The sequence below is a fragment of the Astatotilapia calliptera genome, chromosome 23 (assembly GCF_900246225.1).
Source record: "Astatotilapia calliptera chromosome 23, fAstCal1.2, whole genome shotgun sequence".
Lineage (NCBI taxonomy): Eukaryota > Metazoa > Chordata > Actinopteri > Cichliformes > Cichlidae > Astatotilapia > Astatotilapia calliptera.
The window spans coordinates 16,087,065-16,112,559 of NC_039323.1; the positions used below are offsets into that span (position 1 = coordinate 16,087,065).

Consider the following 25,495-nt stretch of genomic DNA (forward strand, 5'->3'; position numbering starts at 1 on the left):
TTAACTGTATGAAAGTATGTCTCTCTGAACTCATGCTTATCTGCACTCATTTGTAAATTTGGATCAACAGTTGTGCATACATAAGTATGCATGCTGTGTGGTTTCACTATCTATATGCACGTGCATTGTGTATTGCTTATGTGTGTGAGTCATCAATCCCATAAGACAAACTTAATGTAAGCAGAAAAGCCAGTATAATCCAATGGATGCCCCTGTAAATAGGATAGACAACTATATAGATTAGGTAGAAGGAGTTATAACTCTTACTCTAATCAGATAAAACAGATGGAATGGAGAGTAGGAGAGGAAGAGGAAGACTCAGAAAGAGGGAAGGAGAGGATGGTAGTGGGTTTTTTTTAAAAGCAAACAGTAAGGAAAGTAGAGGGCATAAAAAAACAAGTCTGGCTCATGTTTTGTTTTGAAATAGGAGCAGAGATAGGATGAGAAGGTTTCATTAAGTATTTCTGTTTTGTCAGTCCCAACTTGGCCACTCTACCTGTAAAATATACAGGTCAGAGCAGTCTGTGTTCTGTGGTGGCAGTGGTTGGTGTCGGCTGGGTTTGGTGGAGTTGCTGATGGGCAAAACAAACGAACCATCCCAAAAAAGCAGAGAAGGAAAGCACCATTACTGCATCTACGCTCAGCATTTCTCTTTCTAATGTAACGTGTGTGTATTCAAGCTTTAAACACAAAAAAAATCCCTTCAGAATTAAGATCATTTCTTCACCTGTCACTCCCCCCTCCTGCATTCTACTCCTTCCTCCCCCTCTCTCTGTCAGTGGTGATGGATGTTGCCTGTTCTTCAGACTGAAAAGGGAATAGACTGTTCTCTCTGTGCGTTTCACAGCAATCTGGAGCTGTCAATAGACAAACGCACACGCACACACACACACACGCGCACACAACTGTGTGAAGCTGTCATGTCTTTATCAAACAACCTGCCTCATGCATCAAAGAAGAAGCAAAACACCCAGAGAACACACAAACAGCATCAACAACTAAAAGTTTGTCCAAGATGTAGAAAAGTTGTGTTTTATGCATTAAGGGTTTAGTAGTTATTTGGAAAGAACTTCTGTCTTACCTTGACTCTTTCGATTTTCTTTTATAGACATACATTGCAGGGCTCATTTTTCACAAGAAAGGATCTCAGCTCACTTATCTAACCAAATCTGATCTTTGATCTTCTAGTACGAGAAACTGTTCACTGCAATACAATGCTTGACCTTCTTATACTTTTCTTCCCAGTTTCATAATATGACAGTGACATAGTCCCAGTGGTGATTGCCATTCTGAAATTTAAATAAAGATGCTACATATGGATGAATATCATGTTTCTGTCTAGCTGCGTATCCTCTTAACAGTTTAGGACTTACAAATGATGTGAATGGTGTAAAAAGGCTGTTACAGGGATTCATTGCTTTTCTTTCCCCATCCACAAAATATAAATTTGATTAGATCACTAATATGTGACTTCTGTATTTGGACAAAAAAAAGTTACTTTTTTTGCTATGGACAAAATATGTTTCATACCAAGAGTGTAAATGTGTGTGACCCTGAAAAACATTACAAAACATCTCAAATTTACTTTAATAGAAAATTTTCACTTCAACTATAATTACTACAGCCATTACTAGTTGCAAAGGACGTGACGGTGTGGTCAGCCCTTCCCCAGTCCAATACTAAGCATACTGTAAAACTGATGCTCTTTGGTCACAGTAAGAGTTGGATGGAGACCAAAGGCAGCCTAGGATTGCTGCAGATGACTGCTATGCTAAGTGTAAAGCATGGTGTTTAAATTTTCTCTGTATGACATGAGATTACTTCGCTACTTGAGGGGGAAAGACAGCTTGCAGGAATTTATCCAATTTTGAATTCTGAAACAGAACCAGAATCTGGAATTTGTGCTGATTCTGATGCTACAGCAATGATTCCACCAAGGGGTGGTTGAGAAGGAAGAAATGAAGGAATGATTTGGGTAAATCTCAGTTTTAAATGACATTTCAAAACTACCATACAAGACTTTTTTTAATTCATCTTGCAAATATACATTTTTAGATGTATTACTAGACAAAATTTGCTGTCAGTGCACACACATGCTAATCAGAGCACACTGAATGCTATCATCATAAAGTAATATCAGATTGGTTTACTGACTGAGGTATACACTCCCAATACCTAAAGACATGAGGTACTTTTGATGTGCTAACAAATGCAAAGTTGTCCAACACTGCTATTAGGGAGGGAGGACCTGCAAGGCCTTATCAGGAGCCCCTGATGGTTCCCATGATTCCCAGGGCAGGAGATGCTCCAGGCCTCTGCAGGATTTTATCCCTTTGAACTGCTGCTTGCTAGGAAGCCACAGGGGGTGTTGGACCAACTTGAAAAAAAAAAGGCTAGGAGGAACCAAGCCCGAATTAAAATGAAATTCAATATATCATAGACCTGAGAGCAAATGCTCACACACTGGAAAGGTTGTCACAGGAAAACTGCACAACAGAGAGATTAGACTCCGACATTTTACTCCCGGAATTAAAGTACTTGTATTGCTCACTTCTTCCAGCTCAAAGTTACTTGCCAAGTGGCAAGGATCCCTTGTGGTCACATGGTCAATGGCAATGTCGATTAAGAGATGGTGCCTTCTGACAGGGGTGGAGCCAAACAAATATACCACCTCAACCTCCTGAAGGCAAGGCGATAGATCAAATTTGACTTTCTCCATTCCTCACAATAATCACAGACTGCTTAACTTGCCCTGACATGGACATAAACCGATTTGCCTAGACTGCTACGACTCCAAATGTTAAGCAGTTTTAACAAACCGTGTATCCATCTTTTTCTGTTCGTTATGCCTTCCTTACCATTCTCTCTGTCTTCCTTCACCAGTGGCTGCTAAGCGTCTTGTGCGGCTGTGATGCTTGAGATGTGAAATTGAAAAGCCAGTCAGCTGATTAAATATCCCATTTAATGTCACTCGCTAATGAAAACAATCTTTCACTGTTAAATCTAAATAGGTGCAATTGCATTTAAAGAATAAACAAACCATGAAAGCTTGACAAATGGGAGATGACAGATAGAGGCAGTTGCAGGCAGGGGGTCTTTTGGACGTTTTTTGCAGACAATTAGAGGCAGAAAGACCTCGAAATTATTATATTCCCTGATTTTTTCATATAAAACTTTAACAGAACAATAGTTCCAGTATAAATAAAGAGCAGCTGAAAAGAGTGATATGTGAAGTAAGGCAGCAGCTAGAATGACGAGCACCATTACCATCTCACAATTTACCTGCCGGTAGGCTTTGCAGGCTGTTATTATTTGACTGTGTTGGACTCTCTGGACATGCTGAGCAATGCCTGCTGAGATTTTCCAAGCTGACTTATGCAGTCTATTGTTTTCTGTATATTAGCAATAAAAATGTATGAAATTCTGAACAAGCTCAACTATTAATCTAAAATTCGACAGCCTGATTTTAGCAATGGTACACACAAAAACCCTGTACATGACACAAACAAAGATAAAAGAGATGTAAAGCTTCCCTTATGAACGCACTGAATTCCTTCATCAGCATATCTGAAAATGTTTTTCTGGCAGTTAGTGTAGCTTAATGAATGGAGAAGCAGCTGGGACAAAATAGTGGCTGTGTGCCACAAATGACCCCAAGCAGATGAAATGCTGTGACAACAACTGCGTGCTGATCATGGCAATATTGATTTAAACAGTGTGATCATACTATAGCAGTGATTGGACTATGAAAGTGCTGCTCACACTCTGTCTCGTAAGAGTTCGACCTCTTGGTAAGAGATCAATGGATGTGACCTGATAAGGTTGCAGAGGTCTGAAGCCTTGGGAAACAATCCCATGTTTAAAAAGAAATGGAATGTGGCACTGACACCGAGAAAAAAACAAAACATAAACAGAAGAAGAAAATCTTGCTTGGGCCAGTAGGGATTTGACCCTAGTCAAGTCTAACCACAACAATCCTCCAATGTTATCATTCACTACAGCCTTCAAGAATAACAAAGAGGGAGGTAGGTAGGTAGATAATGAACAAATTATGTTAACCCTCTTCTTGCGCTGCATTTCACACAAACCAGCAGGGATTCAAATTAAATCAATGCTACTAAGGTTAAGACTACATCAAGAACAAATCATGACAAGAAATCAAATATGCTCTTTACAAGAAACAAAACAGTACATAGGTCAGTAAGTCCCCACATTTCAACTTTTAAAAATGAAAGTAATCCCGATAAACGTCCTAAAGAATTGGGAGAGTTTTCTAAGTAGTTCAGTGCTACTGCATACTATATCCTACTCAAAAGTTGGCTCCACTGTTCTAGTTGATCATGGTGGATCAGGACCTGGACAATAATGACTAGCAACTGATCAATGCGAGCCCAAGAGAAAAAATGTCACCCTGTGTATGAGCAATTTTCAAATTTTGTCCTATTGTCAGAACTACCGAACACTACCGTGGGAATCCAGTGAAATGCCAGTGACAATGGCAATGACAGTGGAAATGATAGTTCCAAAGATTACAATGGGCCTCAGAGTAACATCCACCCCTTATTATGTCTCCTTCTCTTGTCTACTTCGTTGTTCTCTCATTCCCTTGCTCTCTATACCAGTGATATCAGAGAAGCATTCCATATCTAGGCTCAAGCAGCTAAATCAATTTCCTTCAAGCCAGGCCAATCACAATCACTTGAATGTGATTGCAGCTCTCACAGAAAGACCACAGAGGGCCAAAACATCTTCCATCCTGTCACTGCTACTGGCGTTTACAAAAACACAGAGAGTTGTGTTGCAGTTAGCTGAAGCCAGGACCTACTCAGCTCTTTGAAATTCAGATGCATAATGCATGACAACTACTAATAAGAGATCAGCAATTTTGACTTTATTTTATCTTCCAGATTGCTCTGGACAGTGTCAAGTAATATCACAGTTTAACATAATTTTTCCCTGGTGCCAAAGTAGTTGTTTCATCTAGAATGTAGATCTTGCCTAGGTCACTGGAAATAGTTACAACTTAGTTACAGTTGCAGCTGATGGTCAAATAGGTGGGAAAAACTAAAAATACAACATCAGTGTGGATCTTTACAATATCTTCAGAGAGTAATTATATTTCTTTCCAAACTCATTTGAAGCAATTTCCGCTGAATGCAGGACCAAAGGTAATCTTTGCAACTAAGCTACAAATTCATTAAATGCCTGATAATTCACATGCTAATGTTCAGTAGCAGTGCACCCGCACTGAGGCCATTTAATGTGATGAATAACTGTGTAGCATGTGCAGGTTTCATGCTTGAGACTGGAGTTGGTATTGGTGTTTTATTCAAGATTAAATTTAAAGGCCATTACATACTGAACGCGTTGTGAAAAAAACAACACGTAATTCGAAATTTTCCAGATTTGAATTTGCCATTTTTGCGAATTATTTCACCTAAAAAATTAAGTCTATATCAAGCAATAACGAGCTGGTCCTCATTTTTCTAAACAAAAAAGTAAGAAACAGATTCTGGGTCCATCCAACTCTCACAAAATTGCAGAAGCATGAAGAATTGAATGTTTTGATCCAGGAGTTACAGCTGTATCGCAGTCCGCTTTCATACATAATTTGCAATTTGCACTCATGTTATCAGGGTTGGGGCCACACCTGAGGAGATTTGTTGTACTGCGTATTAAGTACTAGTGCACAATTTGAATTACATTTGCACTTTTTGCCAAATGCGGTTGGTCTGATTGGTCAGATATGTTTACTTGGTTCTTAAAAATCTAAAAAATTTTGCTTGCGTCAAAAAAATAAATGCAGGACATTTGTCCAGTGAAATTACACAGTTAGTGTAATAAGCTGCATTAAGAACAGGTGAGTCAGAAAACTATTTTTAACCCACAAAATATTCACACGGATTTTACATGTCCAGTGTGTAAAGGCCTTAAGGCTAAAAGCTGGGGACAGCAGTTCAGCAAACTGATAAAAGTCCAGTTACAACTTTCATACTGAGGTTCGACTCACACTGGAATTCCATTTACTTATACTTACATAAAATACACTCCATTTGCTGAGATCTTGTCATTTTAGGCAAGCATTTGTTAAAATCTTTACCTGAGACATACCTTACCAATCATTTCTTAAACTTAGAGGTCCATTAACTTTAACATTTTTAACTTTTTTTCTATCATGTTGCATTTGGCAGGGAAGGTTGTTCCAATGTATGTTGTTTCATGAGCAGAAATGCAAAGGCACACATGAATGAATAAAGTGGACTGCTATGCCCAAAACTTATTTTTGAACAATAATAGTCTTTGTCAGTATCGACCAGCATGTAGGTGATGCTTCATTATATATACATATTCTAATAAATTGTGTTCATTTTCAGAACACAAATAAAATAGAAGTGCTATTAAGAAAAACACCTGTATTCTCGACTAATAAGATTTGAGGTTGACAAGAAGGCGTGCACGGTTAAGAGTCAGTTAGTGAGTCGGTTATCTTCCAGCAACACCCCGTCTATGTGAAAGCCTCTCCATGTGAATCGCTCATTAAAGCACAGCAGTGGGTACTGATAAAGAGAATTGGATTACTGTGATTAATACCATGTGTCACTTTTAAAGTCCTTAACAGCGTGAATCACACAGCACCATATATACAAGGAAATACGCTCACTCCTTTTTAAAATGTTTCACTTTTTGGAGTGAAACAATGGCAAATCTTGTGCCATTCATTTCAAGAACACCATGCCACTATATGTTAAATGCAACGCAAAGGTCACCGCCACCACACACCTCATCACATAATCAGCCGCACTGTCACACAGAGTGGGCATTCTATGTTGATTAGTTATAGTTTGGTCACATTTAGGGAACTAGAAGGATTCAGTGGTATGTGGGAGTTGTTTTTACGTTTTGTGTGTGTGTGTGTGTGTGTGTGTGTGTGTGTGTGTGTGTGTGTGTGTGTTTTTGTGGAGTTTATCAGGGTGTTTGGGGCTATTTGGCAAATCCCAACTATCCTGCTGTGTGTGCAGAGTCCACAAATTGAGAGAGAGGGAGATAATAAGGAGGAAATACACACATGCACACTCTGAGAGAAGACCGTAACCTGTACGATGCATGGAACAAACCCCTGGTTGATCTCTCTGGCCTTGGCAAAACAGAGTTTGCACACACACGCACATATACAGTGATATACTTTAAAATAAAGGTATTAATATTAGCCACTTTAGAAAGTAGATTTCCAGAAGACAACACATTTGGCTCTTCATAATCCACCCCACAAGCGCTATGTTTCTGCACTCTGTCACTTAACTTTATTCCAATCAATAAGTCTATGGCTTTCTTTACAACTTGACCTGAAGGCATATTGGAAGCATGTACAGCTGCCTCAGTTGTTCTCTAGTGTGTGTGTGTGTGTGTGTGTGTGTGTGTGTGTGTGTGTGTGTGTGTGTGTGTGTGTGTGTGTATCTTAACTCTTATGCCTATGTGTCCCATGGGATGTGGAACGTGCAGTGAATCTATTATGGGATTAGTCTAAGTTAAACCAGTAGACGTCAATGAGATTAGATATGGCTAATGGTAATACTAATAGTATTAACTTGCAGTTAATAATATATCAGATCTTTTGACAAATGCTCCATTACATTTTTTTAGTTTGTATTCAGTTATTTTTGCCCATGGCTGTTGAAAGTATATCTGTTTATTCAGTATAGCTATTGTTCAGCGTATTTACGTCTTTTCTTTCTGTTCCACACCACAGATGTTCTTTGTCATATCTCCCTCCGCTCACCCTCCACTGGTCACAGCAGATGGCCCCGCCCCTCCCTGAGCCTGGTTCTGCTGGAGGTTTGTTCCTGTTAAAAGGGAGTTTTTCCTTCCCTCTGTCACTGAAGCGATTGCTCTTAGGGGTTTGTCTCATTGCTGGGGTCACTCTGTAGTATTGTAGGGTCTTTACCTTACAATATTAAGCGCCTTGCCTGTTATTGTGATTTGGCTATATATATATAAAATTGAATTGAATTGAATAAAACTGGGGTGATTCTAGGGTCAAACCTTTAGTGGGCCTCACCTCCAAATCATTATGTCTTCCATACAGTCCCTTATAATTAATATTAAGGGAATATGCTGTTTCCAAATGTAATCAGCTCTTTTCACATTTGCAAACCTCAATCCAACTGGATACACAATATAACGTTAGCTTCAAAAGCAACCTAATTAGTTGGATGATCTATTGTAGTGTCTGAGAATAATTCAGAGTGAATAATACAGAGATTTCAACATATTCACTGGTTTTAGTGTGGAGCCTTTACTTATCAAACCTGAGGCTCAGTCGTCAAAGAACTTCAATAACTATTTGTGGCAAAACAGATAAGATGAGAAACATGCACATTCTTTCATATCAATGTTTTCTGTTTAGAACGTCCACTGGCAGTTTTTAAGCATGCTACTGGAAATCACACTGAGCATCCTTGAAATACATGAAAAATGACTTTGTGAAAAATGTTTTTTGTTCTTCCATCTAAGTTCACTATTTGCTCACTCGTTCTTACTGTTCTTGTATATCTCTGTCTTCTCTGCGTCTATGTCCACTCTTACTTGTTTCTTTTTGGTCGCTATGTTCTCTTTGTCCTGCTCTCAAACTAAAATAATAAAGTACATGATCTCCTTAGCTGGCAACCCCCAACATACCAGCCGCCTAGTGGATCAGAAGGTTATAATTAGGTAATAATTTCTAGAGATTTAAGCATCAGAAAATGTTTTTGAAGCTATTTAGAGAACAAATAAAAATAAGCAGAAACGTTACAAGTCACAACAATAACTCCACATTATCCGAACAGTTTGAACTTTTGCATTTCAGTTAAAGTGTGTTTTAAAAATGCATCGCTGATTTCTGTCATGAAATTCCCTTTTCCTCTGCCTTCTGCCACAACAATGAAAGTCTCATTAGGCTATTAATGACAAACTGCACTATTAAAGCAGCAACGCCTCTGTAAGTGTAACACTATAGCGTCAACAATGCTGGACGAAAACCTATTTTCATTCTATTCTGTACTATTGTCAACAGACAGGTTAGGAAAATATAACATTTGAAGACAATGTCAGGAAATGATACTAAAAAGTTCTATTAATACTACTATTAATATAGTTATTTTTAGGAGTGCTCTGATGAAATATGGGGGTGCTTAAGCTCGCCTATGGAATAGAATATTCCAGGCAGTTTTACTGGAATATACTGTCCAAAGTCTTCAGCTTATCCACTGTGCTGGACTTCGGACATTATCTCTGCAGTTCAGATTCAGTCTGCTGTAGAAGCTGTGTGGCTCTATTACTCTTCATTTTCTGCAATAACAGCAAACCTTCTGCGTTATCCTTGAGCCTATTCAAGCAGCTGACTGGATATCTCGATGTCAGCCAGTTCCTCTATTTTCCTCCTCATCACCCTTTGTTTTCCACTGTAATGTACTCACTTAGACGTTAATCCAATGGTCTCATTTCTTATGCTTCCAAGAGTGCTTCTTTCCCCCTGTTCACTATCTCTGAAACACAAATTGTCATGGTGTATACATGGTATATATGGTGTAAGCTGTCATATGTTTACACCCTTCTGGTAACTCCACCTATTTCAGTGTTAGCTACCCTCTTGATTAATCCATGTTAGTTCTTTGCGATGGTCTTAAAAGGATGTTCAGCCCAAGCTTGATCAGCAGCAGTGAAAGAGCATCATATTGGTATAAGTTACCAGTGGTTTTGTGTGATGGCCTTAAATTGAACATAAGGATTGAAATGAAAATATAATCAAATTGTTCAGCTTCCTGAAATTCTGTGATTAGTACAGACTGAGGAGGCCGAAGGGCAGATTTGTTCAATAAGGATATAGACTGAAAGCAGAGGTTAGCTAGGCTCGGCCTATAAGCAGGGGTCAGCAGCGGTTAACAGTGTAAGTGTTAATAAATGTAAGGGTGGTGGAAAGGTCTCTCTGGGGCAGTAAATGAAATGCGCCTACACTTTCATTTCTCCGTTAGAGAAGCCAGAGAGACACCACCTTCGTACACGTACACACACACACACACACACACACACACACACACACACACACACACACACACACACACACACACACACACACACACACACAACTTGTCAACACTATGACCAGTTCACAGCTCCCTGGGGTCTGTTATGAAACTGCAAGCCCAGCACTTATGGATCTTTACTCCTGTTCTCTCTAATACACAAACACGCACCTACACAAACACTCAGCAAACACACAGACTAACTGGTACCTATTGTGAATCTGAGGTTTTACTTTTGTTTGTTTTGTTTTTGTAATGACAAGAAGAAGAAAGAGGGCTGCAACAGTTGGTATGGGTATTGGTATAGGTCAAATACCTACGACTTGTACTGAGACTCACTTAAATCTATGTCATCCTAATTAAACTATACCAAATATGGGGCAGGCACTAACAGGTCATTTGCATTCTAAAAAGTAATCAAGGGAGACGCTTCCAATTCAAATGACAGCCGCATACAGTCGGAGCAAGAGACGCAAGAGGGGAAGGAGAGAGCAGAATAAGGAGAGAGAGAGTTGATTAATTGAAGGTGTATAATGAAGATAGATGTTGGTGTAAACACAAGTAGCTGAAGCCCTGCAGTGCTGTTATGTTTGAAGGGAGAAACCGAATCATTAATAATTATGCATATTAATACTGATGATTAAGTGGTTGATATTAATGGTTACTTCTCTAATTAGCATCAGCAGGATGCAATATGCTGTGGATTAATTTTACACATGCAAATCAAGCAGTGAGTCTGCAGTGATGATATGGCACTTCACTCCTTCACAAAATGCAATTTAGCCGAGGTTGCGGTGTTAACTTGTTCTACATTTTCAGGTGAAAGAAACACAAGATCCTTCATGTTTCATTTGTAACAATACAAATATTACAACAAATTCAGATTCAACACCACAAATTAAACAAACTGAGCCAAAAAAGGGACAATGTGTATATTTAACTTTGAATAAAAGGTTCTGTAGAAGATGATGTCTTAGGATAGCAGTTAGTGATTCGAGGCATTGAAATCTCTTTGCCAGGAGTTTGTGAGATAATATCCAAATGCACACACATTCACTCACCAAGTTTTTAATTATTCAAATAAAAAATGTTGTTTTCCTTTATTAAAAATATCAATGATGGGTTGAAAGTGATCATTCAAGTTTTGGAACCCACCACGTCAGTACTATGTGTAAAATGCTGTTTGTTGGCTTCTGAAAACACTTCTTATGCAAATAAATAATTCAACTGAATTCAAATGAATTAAAAACAAAGAAAAAAGGAGAGCAAGAGAGAACAATAATGCATGAGGGAGATGGAGAGGAACAACAGGATCTTCCTGCGTCTCCACCACCTCCTCGTTCTCTTTTATCTTCCATATTGTTCTATTATTTCCATCGAGAAAAAAACAAATGAATACACAGCGAGCGGTGAGAGCAGTAGCAGCAAAAGAGAATGCTGACCTTTGAGAGGATTATGGGATTTGTTTAAGAACAAAGCGAGGAGGCAAATATGGCAGATGGATTTGGTAAAATAGACTATTTAATAGTGAGAAGCCTGAATTGCACAGAGAGCAAGAGAATAGAGGACAAAAAGGAAAGGATCAATGTGTTAATGTAAAGGTTTCCGAAAAGCAGATCACTAATCCCAGAAGAGATGCATTCTGATCCTGTCAGAGTACAGGATAGTTTGTCAGCGGCTAGAAGGTTTGATTGCATACTTAATGTTAGATTTATTAATACAGTATCATATTGGTTTGGGGCATCTCTCACTCTTTCTTTCCATGTGGATTAGCTTGCACATCACATGCTTTGATATGCGTCCATACATTTCTTGACTGTTCAACAAAGTTTTAGCAACCCAGTCAGCAGAACGAAATGTTGGCATTGCAGTTATGATCACGTTTAACTACTCTTGTAGGCTGCATTTCTTTGTATTGCTGGTAACTAACTGAAAAAAACTACATAAATTTAAAAAAGGAGTGGGTACATGATAACAAATGGTTAGAAGTGAGAGGAATAATCTGTATTAGACGAGCCTGTTTAATCCCAGAGGAATTTTCAGATGAGAGAAACAAGAGGCTGCAGAGGAGAGGGGGCAGCCATCCTCCAACGTAAGGTCAACTCTAGCAGCATTTTTGTGTTTATTCATGGTATGCAATAAACACACACAGAAAAGGATAGCAGCCCTGTGTTTATTGATTATCAAATGAAATTAACTCCATGCACCCCGTATGAAATCAGATGCACTGTGTGTGCATCCATCACCCTGAGCTCCACACCTCCCATTTTTAAAGGTGCAGTATAAAGGGCACTAGTTTCTGCTTTCGGCACTGCAGATAAATCAGTAGAATACCAGGATCATCATTCTTCATTCTGGATCAGCTCGCGAATGGTTGATGATTTTCATTTTCACTGATATCATTTTGTTCTCAACAAACTACACAATGTATGCCAGTAAAGATTTTCAGCTTGAATATTTCATTCATCAAAACCTGAAGTCTGATTTCAGGTTTTTTTGTAAAAAAAAAAAAAAGAAAAAAAGTAATAGACACGCCAGCTAACAGACAAGCCAACATGAAGATGATCACAGGAAAGCTTTTCAACAGACCTTACTAACACATTTACATGTAAAAACATATTAGCTTAATAGCTTCTTAATTGTCAGGGCTCTGTGTGCGGCAGGCGGAGGTGAGGATCCAAACGCAGGACTCCAAAGCCAAGCCAAATTTCAACAGAAAACCACAACTTTATTGCTGGCAAACCACAAAACAATGAACACTGAGAACCGGAAACACACAGGCATGATCTGATGGTACGACACTACAGAAAGCACAGGAACACACAGGGCTTATATACACAGGGAGGTAATCAGGGAATGAGAAACAGGAGGGAGACACAGCTGGGAGAAAGTGGACTAACGAGACAGGGGCGCAGTAGAACTGAACACACTCACATGAGACACAGACCTTCACAACAAAACAGGAAACAAGAACCCACTAAACAAAGACGCAGACAGAGAGGCAGACAGAATATAACACATGCAACTCGAACAATACATGAAACAACAAATCCTTAAATATGGATAAACAGAAACAAGAAACTAATAATGATCTATCATCACCACCACCACCACAAGCACTACAAGAGAATAAGAAAACAATCCATAATGCAAAAACACACCAAAATAACTGAAACACAGATTCATCATAAAACCCAGCAAAGCACCAGAGAAACAAAGAACAAACCATCATTCAAAAATAAACCAAACCATAACAACTCAAAATACTGGGTCAAACTGACCCAGAACCGTGACATTAATAGCTTCTGGCACATTTTCTTTAATCAAATATTCCTATATTTAATTAAAAAAAAATGCATACTGTATATTGCTCAAACCAGAGCTCTCAAACTCTTTTAAAGGCATTCACATACTATTTCTTTGTTTTGCACTTTAACATACTCTCATTCGGCTTTCCACTCCCTCCCTAGCTGCCTGGTGTCTCAGCAAGATGCTGCTATCTGACCTCTAAAAATATGGTGACGGCAGATTTGTGACTCAAGCTGATAACCAATCAGATGTTTTTTGTCGTGCACGGAGGACAACCCCCATAGAGTCCTAAATCACATTTTCTCTTCATAGTTCTCTCCCTTGGTCTCTCTGTCTTCTTTATTGCTTGTTGGCGATGGTTTTATTTGGTGCCGGCAGATAGTATGTGAGTTTCTTATTGGGCTGCAGAAAGGCTGGCAGACTGAGAAACTAAACATATCAACTTCAGACTTACCAGTAAATACATCAGTCCAATGAAATGAATAGAGTGAGGCAGCTCTACAATGAACCCTTTAAGAAAACTAATCATACAGATGTAGTTGCTCGAGACAGAACTGATCTACTCCACTACATTTATATCCTGCAGTGACTGGACCTGTTGCACACCACACACTTTGTTATGGGTAGATGGACATGTAGCGTGACAGGCAAACCCACAGGATGGTTTATACCTGTGGGCATCTATGTGTAAGCAGTCATTAATACAAAAGCACAAGATACACTCTGATAAATACTTAACACTGTCACAGGGGTTGTGTAAATATACACGGGTTACCTATGCATGTAGACTGCAAAAAGATGCTTAGTAATAGCTTGATATGAAGGGATGTAATATCTATTTTTTCTCAACACGTCTCTCCATCTGCCCCCTGCGTCTCTACCCAGCTAATCAGCTTCAGTACAATCTGTACCAATCAGCTGTCTCAGACAGAACAACAGTGGTATTAACACAAGAGTGCATGTGAAATACAACCGCAAATCTGGTCAGAACTAATTCCAGTATGCCGAGGAATCCAACTCTGTAGAGTCATATCAGTCATCCAGTCAAATCCAATTTGATTGATGTAACTTAAATTCAAATAGATTTTAGAGTAAAAAACAACAATGACGACCACATCAGCCCAGCATCTGGTCAAACTCTTCAATATGCAGCCAGTTCAATTCAGTTTTATTTTATCTGTACTGTATAGTGCCAAATCACATCAAATACCTCAAGATGCTTTATATTGTAAGGTAAAGACCCTTCAATAATACAGTAAAAACCCCAACAATTAGACAACCTCGTATGCGCAAGTACGTGGCAACAGTGGGAAGGAAAAACTCCCTTTAAAAAGGACAAAACCTCCGGCAGGGAGGGGCAGTCATCTGCTGGGACTGGTTGGGGGTGATGGGAGGAGGACAGTATAAAAGACACACTGTGGAAGAGAGCCAAAGAGTAATAATAAATAATTATTAAATACAGAGAGGTATATAGACACATCAAGCCACCATCAAAGCAGCTGTGAAAGTAAATCGTTTTAAAGCATGTAGCTGAAACAGGACATTTTGTAAAACACCGAGGGGGGTTAAAAACACAACTGCTTGGTTTGATTATTGATCTCACAGAACAAAAGAAATCCAAGCATAAAATGTGCAAAGAAAACAAAGAAGCGACAAAAAAGGATGAGGAGGAAATGAAAAGAGCTTGCTTAGTCTGAAAGCTCATACTGATATGTATATGTATGTGTGTGTGTGTTTGTGTGTGTATGTGTGCTACTTTTAATTACTGTTAATAGTTACTTGGGAGGTTAGCTGTATGAGCATTCAGACATCAGCAGACATTAGCATTCACGCCACATCTGTGAGTAAGATGGAGGTAGAAAGCAAACAAAGCTCAAAATAATTTTAAAGCTCACAGTTTTTCCATACATTAAGCACACTTTGCAATTCAGTTAGTATATTTTAGATGAGTAGAATTAGTACACTACTACATTTAAAAATATTCACTCCAGTTAGTATATTTGGTGTTAGTATGTTTAATATTTGTATAATTGATTCCATTGGACAGTAAAGCAGTGGAGGAGAGTGAGAACGTTGCTACTTCATCATGTATCAGGGACTGGAAGCATGCACATGCAAGAATTAAGTACTGGTTTCATTTTAGCTCTTCTGATCTGAGCACTTTGTGTATTAAAGAGTTGTATTACATGGGATTTTAGTTACTTTAAACTTAAAAACTTTAAAAGCTGATTAGGATTTGGAAGTTTGTAAAAGTATTAATTTGTACTCAAAAAAGGGTGCAGGGTTTAGAACACCGTGATTGCCTGAATGAAACCAGCAACAAGAGTTTACACATGTTTGATCAATTTCAGGAATGCTTCCAAACACTATGTGGTGAAAGCTCACATAAAGGCTGTAGCTATTAGTAGCCATGAACCGTGCATATTATTGTGAGGTGTGTTGGTGGCAAGGTGCAATGGTTCTGGCTAGAGCAACCTGGCGTTGTTAAACATGCCCAGATGGCTGACTGTTGTCCAAGTCTTGGCTAGATTAATCCAATCCGTGATGCATCGGGAAAGCTGCTGTAACCTTCCATCGCCAACCTTGCTGTTGCCAGATCACCATTAGCATAGCATAGCTTCCATTAGTATTGCTGCTCACTCATGAATAAATCACAGAAAAACTCAGCCAAATGAGTAGGTGAAAAGCAAACTGAGCACTGACATACACAGCTCACCTCACAACCAGAATACTTCAACATAAGTCCAGCGCAATGACAAAAAAAGAATGATTTTCATATGACTGAAATACTTCTAGCAATTTCAACTAAAACTTGCTAACCTGATCTAATTGGTTCTGTTAATGAACGTCCACACAAGTATTACAGATGCAGTAAATATTTGCTGTTATTTTGTGATTTCTTCAGTACTTACTGTTTACACACAGTTCTTACCAAGGGGGAAAAAAACCTTTCGAATGGTACAGTATAGAAACCGCCAGTACAAGGCAGCCTGATTACAAAACAGTTTAGGAATTAATACAAATTCTCTATCTGAACGTGTATTCTGTTAAACAAAATGAAAAAGAAATACTCTAGTATCACTATCAGCAATTAAATTAACATGCAAAATACTGGACCACACAGATCGGGGCAGATTGCACTTTAATCAAAGGGCACATCTGGGCTGATTTCACACCAAAAGGATAGAAAGTCATGATTTCCAATCATGTCATCTGTCTTGTCAGCTTGCTAGCTTTCTCCTCAGAAATGCTGGGATCTTGGCAGCGGGTAGCACAGTGAAACTGGGAAATATTGAAGCAAATAGTACAACATGTCTCAATGCAGTCTGTCCACTGATCAAAGCCTTCTCTGCCCTAAAATAGCAGAGGAAATGTTTGAGCCCTATTTGGCAAATTTACAAGAAAGAACATCCAAGCAGTACGGCAAAGGACTGCTGATGATGCATTTAAATATGCCTATGTGCACACACAGAGAGAGAGAGAGAGAGAGAGAGAGAGAGAGAGAGAGAGAGAGAGAGAGAGCTTGTGACAATTAGTGTCCAGGATACAAAACTACAAGCATTACAACACTGTAAAGCTTTTATGGCAAAAAAGTTTTTGTACATAAAATGGCTTAATAGTGCTGAATAGCTTTGCAAGGACTTCCACAACTCCTACTACTGATACGTTTACTCCCTTAGTTACATACGAGGAATAAGCTTCACAACTGCCCCTCCCAAAAGCCCTTGTCAAATATCTGGACACATACAGGTAATGGCTATGGACTTTTTGAAAATGTGTTTATTGTTAGCTCAGGAGAAAGCCTGAGAAAAGTGTGACAAAATGAAAGAGAACTAATAGCAATACCAATGTTTGCAGGTGGAGCAATCATTACACATGGATGAGAACTCAAACACTTTTGTTTAAAGATTAGATGCTCTCGAGTTTTTGAGAAAGCTGTGTCAGGAGTACTAGCAAGAGGAGAAGGTAGAGAAAAGAGGCGCAAAAGGAGTAATGAACCTAAATCATTGGAGTATTTGTTTCAGGGAGAAAGAAATTAATAAGCATGAAAATAATAGTCCTCCACACTTTGCCAGCAGGACAAAAACTAACAGGAAAGAAAAAGTCCAATTACTGTGGAAGGGGAAAAGAAAAGAAGATATATTAGAATAAAAAAGGGAGCGAGAGAGCGAGCATTATTTGGGAAGGTAAATATTAGGGGAAATGCCTGTGTGAAATGCACACAGTCCTAATTTAAATAACTAGCTAGCCAAATCTGATATTTGTGGATTTTCTAATGTGTGCAGCATGCAGAAAAAATAACAAGCATGCAATCAGTAAAGTTTCTCAGCACATATCTTGGGACTGTTTGGACTAAACTATGCTGCTGATCAAATAATTAACGATAGCGCTAGTGTTTAGGCTCATAAAAATGTCCTGTATATGTTTTCTTTATTATTAATTTTTTGTTTTATTTTGTGGTTGCTTTATCTTTAAAATTTGTCACGGAGCTCACATAGTCATTATGAACCTTAGTATAGTAAAACAATAAATGGAAGAATTGACAAATGGATCAATTTATGGATTCATTTTAAATGCATAATTATCGAACTATTATATTAACATGTTTTTAAAACATCTATATTCTGCTAGTCGGTCCTTTTCTCATGCCAGGTCTCTATGGGCTTGATCAGTGCTGAAAGTAAGAGGAGCAGTAGCATGCAGAGAAATGGATATTTTACTGGCCAGGTATATCTTAAAACAATCAGAGGCTTGATGAATTGGCTGAATGGCTGATGTATGGCTGGAATGGAAGGGGTATTTGGAGAAGGTTTGAGTCAGGGAAATGCACCTCATCAATCAGCATGATTAAAGGTTTTGGCTGGGCTGAAACAAACTCCGCACTGTGAGGGCCTGGCCTTAAAGGCACAGTCCGCTTTTCAGCACTCCAACAGCCAAGCGTGGAGGCTTAAAACTCACATATTACCACATGCAGTCAACATTTGTGACTCTGTGTTTGTCACAATGCCAGTATGATAGACATCTGGGATTAAACAATATTAAATAACTCAGTGTGACAGTTTCATAACTGCTCAGTAACAATCCCCTATATAAGTTTTATTCACTGGGGACACTGATGGGAATCGAAATGTTTTTATGACAAGGCAAGATTTTATATGATAATATCCAGCAAATTTCAGAATATTATGTCACTTTAAAGGGAAAAAAAAACATCATACCATATTTGTGATAGAGCATTTAGCTTCTTAAGCACTTCCAAACAATTCAAACCAAAACTAACCTCACAGCAGGACTTCTGATTATAAACCAAGGGGGACTGAGATGGCACTTTGATAGCACTATACTATGTGTTTCATAAACACCCAATCTGCACCCTGGAGAAACTTCTGATTCATTAAACACACAACCTCCTACACACCCATGAACACACACTGACAGTAGCATACTATATGCATGCCCCATGGCCAAAATCATTGCAGCCAAGGCCCTTAACCCATAAATACAGCTTCGCGCCAGCAGCTCTACATATTTAAAGCCGCTAATGGTTTCCTTCGTAGTGCTCACTTGCACACACAAACACACTAAACCAAGGAGAAAAATCACTGGAGCGAGGGTAGGGATTTCTGTCAGCTGAGCAGCATCTCCAAGCAAACAGGTGCTGCAATGGCTGGCTGGGCAAGGTAAATGGCCTGTATTTGTATAGCGCTTTTCTAGTCCCTGAGGACCCCAAAGTGCTTTACAGCCACCCATTCACACACACATTCACATACTGGCTACATTGCAGCCACAGCCACCCTGGGGCGCACTGACAGAGGCGAGGCTGCCGGACACTGGCGCCACCGAGCCCTCTGACCACCACCAGTACGCAACAGGTGAAGTGTCTTGCCCAAAGACACAACGACGGAGACTGTCCAAGCCGGGGCTCGAACCAGCAACCTTCCAATTACAAGGCAAACTCCCAACTCTTGAGCCACGATCGTCCGTATAGGTCAGTCCCACACTTTAGCCAACATTGGCCAACTGGCTAACTAGAGAACATAATAATAATGCTGAGAGCCTGGTAAATGTTAGTAGGTATAAAAGGTTTAAACAAACATTGTTTCCTAGTCCTTCTTAATTTTTGAGATGTGTAATATCTTTCATTAACTCCTGTATTCATTCTCTAATAAAGAGCTTTTTTCCCCCATACCAAATGTTAAACCAAACACATGTTTAGTTATCATACCTAATATACGGGTTTATTCATATTACGAACATGTGGTCGGCTGACTTTAATTAAAGAGGCTGATAATACATATACATCATGTCTGGACCAATGAAACATTAACATTCAATTCAGTTTATTAATATATCCAGTTCACAGTTTACAGCAACAGTAATATCAAGGTACTATATAATGTAACCTTAAGGCCCTGCAATATTACTGCGTCCCCCTTTTGAAAAAGCACTTGGTGACCTCGGAGAGGAAGAACTCCCATATAAATGTCAGAGCCGTGTGGGCTCTGACTCTTAACAGTGAGAAAGAAAAACAACTTAGAGTCCAACACAGAACTTGTACTCAATTATACTGGATAACTGAATGGAAAGCCCACAAGCCCACTGATTATGAGTCCTATATCTACTGTCATTCACACACAGACACACACAAACACACACAGCCCACTAGAAGGTTGGGTAAGGTAAAGCTGCACACTTTTGCCCATTGCCAGGGGGGTAAACACAAACACACAGAGTTTAATCTGAGAGCAAACAGCAGTGCCTCATGTTAACCAGCAGGAATACACTTTCCCTCAACACTATGAGGCTTGGAGCAGTTAAGAGCTTGCACATGAAAAAGGGGCGAGTGGGGAACGGAGGGAAAAAAAACAGAAAAGAATGAGAAGGAGGGAATGCCTAAGGGACTGAGGATTTCACCACTTTTAAAATAATTTTAAATGTTCTAAAATGTAACTGACTGATTTTTGGCTGGATTACTCTCACCATACGTGCCTTTTTTATCCTTTCTCAAGCTTTTGATGTTTGGAAGTGGTTGTACACTTCAGCTGCTTATGTAATTTCCATAATGCTTTATAACTATAATCTAAAGCTTTAAATGTTATTTGCAAACAGAGTTTGAATTGGCTACGCCAGTTTATTCATAACAGGGAAATCCAAGATTTCAGCTTTGAACAGCAGGTTTTGGAGTGTGGAGTTCAGTTTTTTAGTGTATGTAGAGTATGTGCACTTTATACACATGGTGTCTCTACAAACTGTAATAGTCTGCAATGAAGCTAAACTTTAGGGTGGATAGGAAGGCTGCATATCTAATCACTAGATCTTTTTTTTAAATATTCATATATGTATATTAATTATCTGACTTCTAGCTGTCAAGAATTTTAGTACCACTGTTGATCTTTGGGTATCATTAGGACATCTGTAAGAAAGCAACAGGTTTTTCAGCCAGTCTTAGTATTTCCCATTAAAATATAACTAATGTAAAATATCAGAGGGAATAATTTTGAGATTACAGAGATGATGCAGACCACCTGCAGATCACACTAATATTTCACTGATATTGTGTTTCAGCTCTTCACAAAGAATATTATGTGAGCATTTATATTAATTCGCTAAATACACCCTGACACACACAAACACATAGCTGTACATGCACGCACACTCACACACATGCCAAGAAAACTTTTTTTAATATATATTTGAGTGAAAGGCGGATATTGCCCTGTGTCTTTATTCTGCTATCCGTTGATCACACCGGGTGAAAACCCCATAAACCAAAAGAGCATTTAAATGAAAGCGGTCCATTCCATGACAGCATAATCTCATTCAGCACACCTTTGTTTCTATCATGTGGCAGTGACATCTAAAAGAAGGGAAAAGGAATTAGGAATTACTCTGATGAGAAAAAATAAGACAGGGGAGACAGAAAACTGAGATATCCAGAAACAAGAGGGACTGAAAATCCATTGTACTAACTATATATGAAAGGAGGCAAGAGATGTACAGCAGAGTGATAACCACGTTCAAACTATGCAGAGATGCAATCAACATGTCACTTTAAACAAATACGTAGATGAGCAAAGGATCAGAAAAGGGATGGCACAAACATTTTGTACTACTATGCCTGTCACCTGCCTACTTTAGCGTCAAAGTCAAGGAAGAATGAAAAGCAATCATCTCATAGAAAGCTCAAATTCAGTCTTTGGAAATATCGCAATCAATCAACAAAGAAATGAGACCAGATATTAGCAAGAAATACCAGTTTGAGCCAGAACAATGTACAGACCAAAAAAAGAAAGGAAGGCAGAAAGAAAGGAAAAGAAAGAAATAAAGATATCCCTGGTCTTCGTCTTTTTAAGGCTAACGTAATAGACTCAACATGACAAAAGGCATAAATAAAGGAAGAACAGAAACGACACAACATGACAGCAATAATGGTCACTCATTGCAGGATCCTTACCTAGGACGCCAAGTCTGTAGTTTAAAGTGATGACAATCACGTTCCCATAGCTGGCCAGGATACTGCCATCAAACATATTCCCAGTTCCTTCCATGTAGGAGCCCCCATGGATGAAAACCATCACTGGTTTGGGGCTTCCACTCTCCCTAATGTCTAGAGGAGGGGGGGTGGGGGGGTGAAAAGGAGAAGGTGGAAGAGGCAGAAGGACTGGTTAGATGACATATTGAAAGCGACGGTCAGGGATTCACTTTCAAAACTTTCATTTGTAGGGGGCTTTCGCCAACCTTTTTGGCACATTGGCTTTCAACATAGAGACCTTGTCAGTTTTAGGCATCAAAATATTTTGTCAATATGAAAGCACTATATGACTGTTGTTATTGAGATATACTGTTTAATTTGTTTATCAATGTATCTAAATTCCATATGCATGTAAAGGAAAAACGATATTTGATGTGTTTAATTTAATGAGTTGTATTTTCCTTCAGGCAATGGACTGTCCAAAATGCCAGAATGGCAATCTGAAATGTCCCACTATACTGAGGAACTTCAGAGAATAACATGGGATAAATTTTAATTTAATTTAATTTAATTTAAGAGCACATGAGGTTTGACAACTTTATGAAAAAGCTTTGTTTTATTGGGACATAATTTTACTTCAGTAAAGTAGTACATCCTTTTTTTTTTCAACTGCAGTGAAAAGCTTACCTTGACTTTGTGAATATGAATGCATATAAGCACAGACTGATAGATGTAAAAACTAACTAAGCTTGTCTTTTAAAATAAATAGCGTGATTTAAAGCAGATTTAATCATTTTGAGTAGTGAGAATCTATTAATGTAAAAAAGAAGTATGTGTACTTGCACCTGGCAAATGTAAGGTATGGCCCAGGAGATCTAACAACATGTGAGAGCCCATGTTCAAAACAAGGTTCCACTTTCATCTCGTTTTTCAGTGATAAGCCTTTTCATGTTGTTTCTTAACTGTTTCTATCAGTACATGTAGCAGTACACATCATTTATCCTAATGATGTTTTATAGTGAGGGATCAGGTCCAGAGAGAGATGAGAGAGTGTGCGGGGAATTAAAAGTAAACCAACCAAGAAAACAAAAGACAGATTCTGTCAATATTTTTTGATACTTTTCTAAACCAGAGGAGTGGCAAATTAGAAACCTCAAGAAAAACACACATTTTGATGGAACTTCTTGACACTAAAAGACTGATATGAAAATAGTTTGTAGGTGCCCCTATAAATGCAATGCATCAGCATCATTTTAACATTATTGCTCCTTTTTTAACTAAAATTTAGGACTATATCTATATCTCTCTATATATAGAGATATAGATCTATATCTATATCTATCTATAGATCTCTCTCTCTCTCTCTCTCTCTCTCTCTCTCTCTCTCTCTAATATATATATATATATATATAAAACACCCAGCACGCCCCTGCGGGCGGTTTATCCTACAAGCTCGGGTCCTCTACCAGAGGCCTGGGAGCTTGAGGTCCTGCGCAGTATCTTAGCTGTTCCCAGGATTGCGCTCTTCTGGACAGAGATTTCCGATGTTGTTCCCGGGATCTGCTGGAGCCACTCGCCTAGCTTGGGAGTCACCGCACCTAGTGCTCCGATTACCACGGGGACCCCTGTTTCCTTCACCCTCCACATCCTCTCGAGCTCTTCTCTGAGCCCTTGGTATTTCTCCAGCTTCTCGTGTTCCTTCTTCCTGATATTGCTGTCATTCGGAACCGCTACATCGATCACTATGGCCGTCTTCTTCTGTTTGTCTACCACCACTATGTCCGGTTGGTTAGCCACCACCATTTTGTCCGTCTGTATCTGGAAGTCCCACAGGATCTTAGCTCGGTCATTCTCCACCACCCTTGGGGGCATCTCCCATTTTGACCTCGGGACTTCCAGGTTGTACTCGGCACAGATGTTCCTGTACACTATGCCGGCCACTTGGTTATGGCGTTCCATGTATGCCTTGCCTGCTAGCATCTTGCACCCTGCTGTTATGTGCTGGATTGTCTCTGGGGCATCTTTACACAGCCTGCACCTGGGGTCTTCATATATATATATATATATATATATATATATATATATATATATATATATATATATATATATATATATATATATATATATATGTATATATATATATATATATATATATATATATATATATATATATATATATGTATATATATATATATTACAGGGCACTTTGTATTATTTATAACTTAATTTATTTGTAGTATTCTTCCTAGATTATGCATTGTGTTCTGCAATAATAATACAATAATAATACAAAAACAGGGCATTGTTGGAATGCTACTACGCAAGTAACCCCGGCGGAAGGGGCTACATGAATAGGATGCGGGACCTATGGATTCTTCGATATCCAACATCCACAATGACGGCGAAACAACTAGTAGCTCAGTGTTCCAACATTCGAAAGAAGGGACCGCTCTCACAGCTAGAGATTGACGAGGTACAACACAAATGCTATGGCAAGGAGGAGTCAGGACGCCAGGTCAGGGGGGAGATATCATCACCCCCACCCGAGATTGGGTACATAGCCCCAAGTGCGATAGGAGAAGGATCGTTGAGTGCGAGAGGAACTGACCTGAAAAATAGGATCATCGCCAAGCTTGAAACCTGTATCCCCCGTAGTCGGTTACCAAGATTACGTGAAGTACCCTCAGAAGGTCTGCTAGATGATGTTAATGCAGCACTACGGACGATACCTACAACCACGATTACCGACACTAACAAGCTGATCTACAATACGGCAGCAGTGATCAGTGAGATGCTTGGCTACAAGTTGAACAGCCACAAGGGGCAGTACCCTCCATGGAGAAGGAGGCTAGAGGGCAAGATCAAAGTAGCACGGAGGGAGGTCAGCCAACTAATGGAGTTGCAGAAAGGTGCGACAAAGAAGGTGCATAAGAAATACAGCAAGCTGTCCATACCTGAGGCCTTGGAAACTGCCAAGCAAAGACTCATAGCCTTGCCCAGCCGCTTGAGGAGGTACACCAGAGAGATAGGCAAAGGTGTACTCTCAGTGGCAAGGGAACAATAATAATAAGAGAACAGCACCACAAAGGCTGGAGACGGAGCAATACTGGAAGGGCATATGGGAGAAGGACGCAGCCCATAACGGCAATGCTCAGTGGCTAGTGGATCTGAGGGCAGACCACAGCGACCTCCCTGAACAGGGTCCAGTAACCATCACAGTGGCCAACATCCAAGAAAGGGTCTCCAGTATGAAGAGTTGGACAGCACCAGGGCCCGACATGGTTCACGCCTACTGGCTAAAGAAGCTGACTGCACTCCACGAGCTTCTGGCAGCACAAATGAACCAGCTGCTAGTTAACGAGAGACACCCGGAATGGCTAACCGAAGGTCGGACGGTCCTGATCCCCAAGGACCCCAAGAAGGGACCGGTCCCCTCCAACTTCCGACCAATAACCTGCCTCAGTACTACATGGAAGCTCCTGTCAGGCATCATATCGGCTAAGATGAACAGGCACATGGGTCAATACATGAGCGGGACACAGAAAGGGATTGGCAAGAATACCAGAGGCGCAAAAACACCAGCTACTGGTAGACAGAACAGTCAGCCGAGACTGCAAGACCAGACTGACCAACCTGTGCACTGCCTGGATTG

At 39.5% G+C, this 25,495-nt stretch overlaps 1 protein-coding gene across 2 annotated transcripts in view; it reads right to left on the bottom strand.

The window, feature by feature from the left end:
• Positions 1-25,495, bottom strand: part of nlgn1 (neuroligin 1) — a 276,978-nt gene that overhangs the window by 125,970 nt on the left and 125,513 nt on the right. For both annotated transcript variants that reach the window (XM_026158032.1, XM_026158031.1), the window contains one exon: positions 21,826-21,978. In XM_026158032.1, the coding sequence (XP_026013817.1) occupies positions 21,826-21,978 (153 nt within the window). The remainder of the gene's footprint in view (positions 1-21,825; positions 21,979-25,495) is intronic.